The sequence below is a fragment of the Larus michahellis genome, chromosome 4 (genome assembly GCF_964199755.1).
Source record: "Larus michahellis chromosome 4, bLarMic1.1, whole genome shotgun sequence".
NCBI classification, from domain to species: Eukaryota; Metazoa; Chordata; class Aves; order Charadriiformes; family Laridae; genus Larus; species Larus michahellis.
The window spans coordinates 30,662,884-30,671,958 of record NC_133899.1 but is presented as its reverse complement, the minus strand read 5'-3'; the positions used below and the strand labels follow the sequence as shown (position 1 = coordinate 30,671,958).

The 9,075-nt window shown below is 57.2% G+C and overlaps 2 protein-coding genes across 2 annotated transcripts; both read left to right on the top strand.

Moving 5' to 3' along the window:
• Positions 1-1,260: 1,260 nt before the first annotated feature.
• On the top strand, positions 1,261-2,872 carry LOC141743205 (inositol 1,4,5-trisphosphate receptor-interacting protein-like 1). The gene has a single exon (XM_074586933.1). The coding sequence runs from the start codon at positions 1,285-1,287 to the stop codon at positions 2,752-2,754; it is 1,470 nt and encodes a 489-aa protein (XP_074443034.1). The 5' UTR covers positions 1,261-1,284; the 3' UTR covers positions 2,755-2,872.
• Positions 2,873-6,880: 4,008 nt separating this feature from the next.
• On the top strand, positions 6,881-8,418 carry LOC141743204 (inositol 1,4,5-trisphosphate receptor-interacting protein-like 1). Its single transcript, XM_074586932.1, has one exon. It carries the CDS (start codon positions 6,881-6,883, stop codon positions 8,405-8,407), a length of 1,527 nt encoding a protein of 508 aa, XP_074443033.1. The 3' UTR covers positions 8,408-8,418.
• The last annotated feature ends 657 nt before the right edge of the window (positions 8,419-9,075 follow it).

The window sequence follows — 9,075 nt, the reverse complement described above, 5'->3', positions numbered from 1 at the left end:
AAATGGCTCCTTGGAAGCAGTGTCCTCTCGCCGTGGCACAGTTGGAACAGAGGTCCTGCTATCGACAGGCCCCATCCCACCACCAGGATATGCACCACCACCCACCCATCAGTGTCATGAAGGCACCGAGAGCACACCCACTATCGCAAGCTCAGAGGCCAGCACCAAGGCAGCCGATTCCATCACTCAGGATGGGATCTCAAGGAGCAAGTAAAGCATCCACAGGCCACAATGCCCCTTTTTATGTTTGCTAAGGGTTTGGGGCTGCTTCTGTGATGGTGTGGTCCCCGCCAGGCACCATCGTGACCTTTATAGCCCATAACCCTGCCCAAGCAATAACCACCTGTGGTGGTCACAATGGGTGCATCTGGTCATGATGGTGGCATCCGGGGCTCCAAGGTGGTTTTGGGGAGTCAGATAAAAACACAATAGCCAAGGACCAACTTAAGCAATGCTGGTACTCTGGTCAATATGCAAATAGGGCTACAGGGCAACCATCTTACCCCCATAAACAGTCAACCCCCCAAGAGCCTTTGTAATTCTCCTGCACGGCAGCATCTCCCCTTAAGTAGCAATGCCTCTCAAGATTACTTCTCGAGATGCAGAGATTCCTTGACACAACAGATCCTGGGTAAGTGACTAACAGCACGCTAAACTCTGAGATCTCAGCTAAGCGATACAAAGGATTGATTGGGAAGATACAGTCCTTTTGACATAAACCCTTGACCAGGTCTGGGACTGGATACAGCTGCCCCTGGACTCCTCTCTGAGAAGGAGTTTGGAAAGCAAGAGGGTCCTCTCTGAACCTCCTGATTCCACGGGAGGCTCTCCCTCACAGTTCTGACTGACCCTGCCCTCCATGCAGTAAATGACCGATTGCACCTCGCCATCGAATCTTGTCGAAACACAGTCGCATTGACCATCAAACGCTGCCGCTGAGCCGGGGTGGGGGGTGCCCAAGGGCAGGGCTGGCTGCCGGCCTGTGATGCGCTCTGTCGCCTGGGACACCACAGGGGATGCGTCACAATGGGGGGCAGCTATAAAAGGCGCCAGCAGCAGCGCTGCCCCAGTACGGCCTGGGCTAGCGGTGAGTGGGCTGCCGGGGGGAGGCTGGGCTGGACCAGGGCCGGGGCAGAAATGCCGGCCCCCGCGGGGTGGGTTCTCACCCAGCATCGAGGGCCCAGCCACTGGCCCCTGGGCTGGGCACAGGCCTTACTCCTACAGGCTATGGCTGCAATAAGGGTCCTCACCTTGCTTGTGCTAAGCATCTTCCGGCTCCTGCCAATGGTTGGCGATGAGCTGGACGAGGCCATGCGCGAGCATGTGCAGCAGCGTGTGGAGCATCTGATGGCTCGGATGACTTGGCTGCTGCAGGAGCTGGAGCAGAGGAGCCTGGAGCAGAGGAGCCAGAAGCCAGCCTTTGCCTGGGGAGGCCTCATCTTTGCTGCCTTGCAGCAGTGGCAGTTCTGGGCGATTGCTGGAGTCCCAGTCCTGCTCTTCAGGCTCTGCTGGTGGCGCCGGAAAAGGAGGCGACAGCCAGAGATCGGCCATGAAGAGGAGAGCTCCAGCAGCAGCACAGAGCTGGAGGAGGATGAAAGTGAAGAAGAAGATGCTGATGATTATCAGAGGTGTCTGCTGAATTCTATCACAAAGCGCATCCGATTGTCAGTGAAGAGCATGGCCTACAGAAGACAGGTGGTGGAAGAGCTGGCGAGCGACCTCCTCACTGTCTTACAAGGACGCTTGTCAAATAGTTTCTTCCCGGCGCTGCAGCCAGCCATCGGGGTGGGCAGCGCCTTTGAAGGTTGGAGTCCCGCTGGGCATGATGCTGTCTACCACCTGCTTGTGCCCATGAAGCCCCCCCGGGGGCACACCTTCCACCTGGAGCTGGGCGCTGCGGGGGAGATGCCGGCAAAGAACTGCGTCCGCGTGGAGCTGGAGTGCACCTGCACCAGGGACCAAGGCATGGAGAACGTGCTGTGCTTCCTCCACCAACCTGAGGAGGGGCTAGGCAGAAATCAGGTTTTGAGCTTCCTAGGCATCCTCTGCACCGGCTCCTACCTAGATATCGAGAAGACTGCCCGCTGGTTCCAGAAGTTGGTGAGGTCAGCCTGGCGGGAGATGCCTCAGTCGCGTCTCTACACTATGAAGGTTCTGCCTTCCAGCCGCTCCTGCAAGCTGCAGCTGACAAACGCCTCCGGGAGATCCCTCTTCATTGAGATGATGTTTGGGGTGCAGCGAGGCGACTCGGACATCTTCCTGAGCAGCCAGACTGCAGAAGCCGCCTTCACCCCAAGCACCACGTGGGCAGAGACCTACGATGTGGCAGAGGCAAAGTTCTTCAGGCACGTGGCCAGGCAGGCCCCGCGTGACACCTCCCACCTCCAATGCCTGCAGCTCTGCGCTGGTAGCCTGGTGGGCACAGGCTTTTCCTCTGATGTCTTCAAAACGGTTGTGATGCACCTCCTGAACACCATACCCCCGTCAAGCTGGAGAAGGAGGGAATTCCTGATGCGGCTGCAGGATATCATGTGGTACCTGCACGGCTGCTTGGAGGAAAAACGCCTGCACCACTTCTTCTTTGGTAATGAGAACATGCCTGAGGACATCGTCTTGCCCGCAGCCTTCCAAGCGGCTGAGCCAATCAACCTCTTCCAGTGCCTGCTGCAGGATCCAGCTGCCCACGCCAAGGCACTGCATGACTTTGAGGAAGTGCAAGGTCGGCTCACAAGACTGGTCTTCTGCGGAGACTGAAAGAGGTCTTCCCGGACAGAGCTGGGTTTGTGTCCCCTTGACTGCCCGTGCATCTTTGAAGAGCATCCCTTCCTTCTAGGAGCTCTACTTTGCGCAAAGTTGACAATAAAGAGTGTGTTTGAACAAAAGCTGCATCTCTGAGTGAGTGCACATCAGTTTTTTGGGGAATGCGGGCACAGGGGGCTGAGTGCTGATGTGGTGGGCTCTGGTTTCACTGATTCTCTAGCTACGGCTCCCCATCCTGCCTGTGCTCCTGCACTGGGGCAATGGGAATAATTTGTCACCCTCCACAGCTGGGCACATTGCCTGGGTGGCTCCGCAGGGAGGGAGCCTGACGTGGCTTCCTTGGGGGCCATACACAAAGCAAGCCCTGGGAGCGCCATAGCATTGCCCTCGGGTGACCCCAGCGAGGTGGGAATGACGCGGGCCGAGTGGGGAGCCCTTTGCACGGGGGACGAGTGCCACGACGGCAGAGCGGGGCTCTGGCGGCTCTGGCTCCTGTACCAGCATGAGACTCATGCTCCACACCCTCTCGTCACCTCAAGCTTGGGTTCCCACCACTTTAACACGGGAGACTTAACACGTGCAGCAAGGTTAAAGAAAGCTTTTGAGATGCCTCCAATTCCAGGCATGCACTGGCGCAGTCCGTGCCACGTTTCTGAGAAGCAGTGGCCTGGCAGCAGCCATGGCGGCAGGAGAGCTGCACTCATCCCTGTCTTTGGGACACCTCTAGTGGAAATCCAAGGATGGTCTATGGGAGAAGATTTGGAAGATCTTCGATAGTTATCACGTCAAAAGAACTGCCCGTGTCTGAGTGCTAAAGAAGCCCAACGGGTGCCTGGTGCCCATCAGCCCAAGGGACGTGGCTTTTCCGGGCTCTGCGAGGGCCGTGCTGTTTTAAAACCAACTCTTGCCTTTTATCACAGCAGACCTAGTTGGGGCCAGCTCTGCTGTCTGTCTCTCCTGGCCCCGGGCTCTGAGCTTCTCCTCCGAGCCCAATCTGAGAGCAAAATGCCAGCTCCTCTCAGAAGCACCGCCCCAGGGTGTAGCGAGAGGTGCAGCGAGTCACTGAGTGTCTGCCCAAGCCATCACTGCCCGTGTTACACTGCTGATGTGCCTTCTGGAGAAGTGGACACCTTCACAGCTGCCTTGGATCAACGAGCCACCCGAACTAGCACTCTGCGCTGTCACTGTGAAGCTTCATGCTGGAACTCAGTCGCGTTGGGGGCAAGATGTCCTGCAGACGGGGTTCGGCCACTGAAAGCCTGCCACAGCCCTTGACATACTGCTTCACAAGGGTCTCTGCACAGTTCCCTCTGCCGCCAGGAGATCTCAGGCTTGCAAGATAGCTCTGGGGGGTGTCTGAGGGCATTTCTGTGCCCCTGACACCCTTGGGCTGTGTGTGGGAGGGACTGGCAGGTCGGCAGGTCCTGAGGCAGTTGGGGGGTGCTGGCTGTCCCCGTGGCCCCTTCCAACCGTGGGAGGGGTTTGGAAACCTTCACAACTGGCCTGTGCCAAGCCAGGAGAGAGGCTGGGATGCAAAGTACAGAAATTCAAGAGTAACGCTTTATTCATGCGCATGAGGTGTCCCGTTCAAATTGGCGCACCCTGAATGCGGTTTTACATGAGGTTCTTCTACCTCTCTCTACCATTCAGGTACAACATGATGTGGCCAATCCCTACTTAACACACGCATACTACAATTTTCAAAGCAGCTCTGATTCTGGGGCGTCGCCATCCATCTGCTTCTGTCTTGATCTGCACGACCCTGGGCTTGGTCTGGCTACAGCTCCTTCTCTCTGGTGCCAGGCAAGGGGAGGGTTTCACAGAGGTGGTAGAGGGGCTAGGATGCAGACATGATAGTCCGGGATTGGGGAATTCAGGGCATGGGAGTAACGGACAGGATCCAGGAAAAGTCAAGCCGGCAGAGTTGAGCCACCCACCCGCATTAGAACCTGTGCCACTAGGAAAGCACGCAAGGTATTAGCAATTGGAGATTCCTTACTGGGAGGCGCTGAAGCAGCTCTTTGCCGTCCAGACAATTTCTCCAGAGAAGTTTGCTGCCCACCAGGAGCTCACACTCGGGACGTCACTGAGAGGCTGCCAAGACCTGAACCCTGCAGGTTATCACCCACTCCTACTACACGATGTAGGGTCTGACGACACTGTGACGAGGCAACTTAGAACCATCCAAAGAGACTGTATGTTCCTTGGAGCAATGTTCAAAGGACGAGGAGCAGAGGTGGTGTTCTCCTCTCTCCTCCCAGTCAGAGGAAGGGGTTCAGGAAGGAGGAGGCAAATTGAACAGGTGAATGCCTGGCTGCACAGCTGCTGCTCAAGCTTCTGTGATTGTGGATCACAGAAAAAGCTGCTGGCTCCTGTGATCGTGGATCAATGTTGGAGAAGCTGGATCTGTTGGGAGCTGATGGCATTCCCCTGACCTCATACTGCAGGGAAAAAGAGGGGAGAATGGGCGACACAGAAAGGAAAGGGAAATGCCCGCGCAGCAGCCCTCTGCCAACAGCAGCAGCGTGCTCCTCGCAATGGTCTCCCCAGCACAGCAGCCGGTGAAGACCGTGGCGGCTGCAAAGATGATTTTTGCACTGCTTTCCCTTCACACTGTCATGACTGTGGTGGTGATTTGACAAGGGCCAAGAAACTCCCTGGCAGCTCTGGCTGGGCAGGGACCAAGTGAGAGGAACCGCTGAGGTGTTTCCACGTGTTCACCGGGATCAAGGCAAAGCATCTGCCCATCCCAGACACTCCTTGGGGAGTTGGTGCCACAGAACAGAACGTGCTGGACATGGAGAAGCTGGAGAAGCATGGAGAAGCTGCAACCCCCAAAGAGGGAGTTGCTCGTTAGGAAATCTCCACCCGCACCCCCAACATCACCCTTGGGAAATGGCTCCTTGGAAGCAGTGTCCTCTCGCCGTGGCACAGTTGGAACAGAGGTCCTGCTATCGACAGGCCCCATCCCACCACCAGGATATGCACCACCACCCACCCATCAGTGTCATGAAGGCACCGAGAGCACACCCACCATCGCAAGCTCAGAGGCCAGCACCAAGGCAGCCGATTCCATCACTCAGGATGGGATCTCAAGGAGCAAGTAAAGCATCCACAGGCCACAATGCCCCTTTTTATGTTTGCTAAGGGTTTGGGGCTGCTTCTGTGATGGTGTGGTCCCCGCCAGGCACCATCGTGACCTTTATAGCCCATAACCCTGCCCAAGCAATAACCACCTGTGGTGGTCACAATGGGTGCATCTGGTCATGATGGTGGCATCCGGGGCTCCAAGGTGGTTTTGGGGAGTCAGATAAAAACACAATAGCCAAGGACCAACTTAAGCAATGCTGGTACTCTGGTCAATATGCAAATAGGGCTACAGGGCAACCATCTTACCCCCATAAACAGTCAACCCCCCAAGAGCCTTTGTAATTCTCCTGCACGGCAGCATCTCCCCTTAAGTAGCAACGCCTCTCAAGATTACTTCTCGAGATGCAGAGATTCCTTGACACAACAGATCCTGGGTAAGTGACTAACAGCACGCTAAACTCTGAGATCTCAGCTAAGCGATACAAAGGATTGATTGGGAAGATACAGTCCTTTTGATATAAACCCTTGACCAGGTCTGGGACTGGATACAGCTGCCCCTGGACTCCTCTCTGAGAAGGAGTTTGGAAAGCAGGAGGGTCCTCTCTGAACCTCCTGATTCCACGGGAGGCTCTCCCTCACAGTTCTGACTGACCCTGCCCTCCATGCAGTAAATGACCGATTGCACCTCGCCATCGAATCTTGTCGAAACACAGTCGCATTGACCATCAAACGCTGCCGCTGAGCCGGGGTGGGGGGTGCCCAAGGGCAGGGCTGGCTGCCGGCCTGTGATGCGCTCTGTCGCCTGGGACACCACAGGGGATGCGTCACAATGGGGGGCAGCTATAAAAGGCGCCAGCAGCAGCGCTGCCCCAGTACGGCCTGGGCTAGCGGTGAGTGGGCTGGCGGGGGGAGGCTGGGCTGGACCAGGGCCGGGGCAGAAATGCCGGCCCCCGCGGGGTGGGTTCTCACCCAGCATCGAGGGCCCAGCCACTGGCCCCTGGGCTGGGCACAGGCCTTACTCCTACAGGCTATGGCTGCAATAAGGGTCCTCGCCTTGCTTGTGCTAAGCATCTTCCGGCTCCTGCCAATGGTTGGCGATGAGCTGGACAAGGCCATGCGCGAGCATGTGCAGCAGCGTGTGGAGCATCTGATGGCTCGGATGACTTGGCTGCTGCAGGAGCTGGAGCAGAGGAGCCTGGAGCAGAGGAGCCAGAAGCCAGCCTTTGCCTGGGGAGGCCTCGTCTTTGCTGCCTTGCAGCAGTGGCAGTTCTGGGCGATTGCTGGAGTCCCAGTCCTGCTCTTCAGGCTCTGCTGGTGGCGCCGGAAAAGGAGGCGACAGCCAGAGATCGGCCATGAAGAGGAGAGCTCCAGCAGCAGCACAGAGCTGGAGGAGGATGAAAGTGAAGAAGAAGATGCTGATGATTATCAGAGGTGTCTGCTGAATTCTATCACAAAGCGCATCCGATTGTCAGTGAAGAGCATGGCCTACAGGAGACAGGTGGTGGAAGAGCTGGCGAGCGACCTCCTCACTGTCTTACAAGGACGCTTGTCAAATAGTTTCTTCCCGGCGCTGCAGCCAGCCATCGGGGTGGGCAGCGCCTTTGAAGGTTGGAGTCCCGCTGGGCATGATGCTGTCTACCACCTGCTTGTGCCCATGAAGCCCCCCCGGGGGCACACCTTCCACCTGGAGCTGGGCGCTGCGGGGGAGATGCCGGCAAAGAACTGCGTCCGCGTGGAGCTGGAGTGCACCTGCACCAGGGACCAAGGCATGGAGAACGTGCTGTGCTTCCTCCACCAACCTGAGGAGGGGCTAGGCAGAAATCAGGTTTTGAGCTTCCTAGGCATCCTCTGCACCGGCTCCTACCTAGATATCGAGAAGACTGCCCGCTGGTTCCAGAAGTTGGTGAGGTCAGCCTGGCGGGAGATGCCTCAGTCGCGTCTCTACACTATGAAGGTGCTGCCTTCCAGCCGCTCCTGCAAGCTGCAGCTGACAAACGCCTCCGGGAGATCCCTCTTCATTGAGATGATGTTTGGGGTGCAGCGAGGCGACTCGGACATCTTCCTGAGCAGCCAGACTGCAGAAGCCGCCTTCACCCCAAGCACCACGTGGGCAGAGACCTACGATGTGGCAGAGGCAAAGTTCTTCAGGCACGTGGCCAGGCAGGCCCCGCGTGACACCTCCCACCTCCAATGCCTGCAGCTCTGCGCTGGTAGCCTGGTGGGCACAGGCTTTTCCTCTGATGTCTTCAAAACGGTTGTGATGCACCTCCTGAACACCATACCCCCGTCAAGCTGGAGAAGGAGGGAATTCCTGATGCGGCTGCAGGATATCATGTGGTACCTGCACGGCTGCTTGGAGGAAAAACGCCTGCACCACTTCTTCTTTGGTAATGAGAACATGCCTGAGGACATCGTCTTGCCCGCAGCCTTCCAAGCGGCTGAGCCAATCAACCTCTTCCAGTGCCTGCTGCAGGATCCAGCTGCCCACGCCAAGGCACTGCATGACTTTGAGGAAGTGCAAGGTCGGCTCACAAGACTGGTCTTCTGCGGAGACTGAAAGAGGTCTTCCCGGACAGAGCTGGGTTTGTGTCCCCTTGACTGCCCGTGCATCTTTGAAGAGCATCCCTTCCTTCTAGGAGCTCTACTTTGCGCAAAGTTGACAATAAAGAGTGTGTTTGAACAAAAGCTGCATCTCTGAGTGAGTGCGCATCAGTTTTTTGGGGAATGCGGGCACAGGGGGCTGAGTGCTGATGTGGTGGGCTCTGGTTTCACTGATTCTCTAGCTACGGCTCCCCATCCTGCCTGTGCTCCTGCACTGGGGCAATGGGAATAATTTGTCACCCTCCACAGCTGGGCACATTGCCTGGGTGGCTCCGCAGGGAGGGAGCCTGACGTGGCTTCCTTGGGGGCCATACACAAAGCAAGCCCTGGGAGCGCCATAGCATTGCCCTCGGGTGACCCCAGCGAGGTGGGAATGACGCGGGCCGAGTGGGGAGCCCTTTGCACGGGGGACGAGTGCCACGACGGCAGAGCGGGGCTCTGGCGGCTCTGGCTCCTGTACCAGCATGAGACTCATGCTCCACACCCTCTCGTCACCTCAAGCTTGGGTTCCCACCACTTTAACACGGGAGACTTAACACGTGCAGCAAGGTTAAAGAAAGCTTTTGAGATGCCTCCAATTCCAGGCATGCACTGGCGCAGTCCGTGCCACGTTTCTGAGAAGCA

Excerpts from the sequence above, each read along its gene's own strand:
- LOC141743204 (XM_074586932.1), top strand. The coding sequence starts at position 6,881 with ATGGCTGCAATAAGGGTCCTCGCCTTGCTTGTGCTAAGCATCTTCCGG.
- LOC141743205 (XM_074586933.1), top strand. The coding sequence starts at position 1,285 with ATGGTTGGCGATGAGCTGGACGAGGCCATGCGCGAGCATGTGCAGCAG.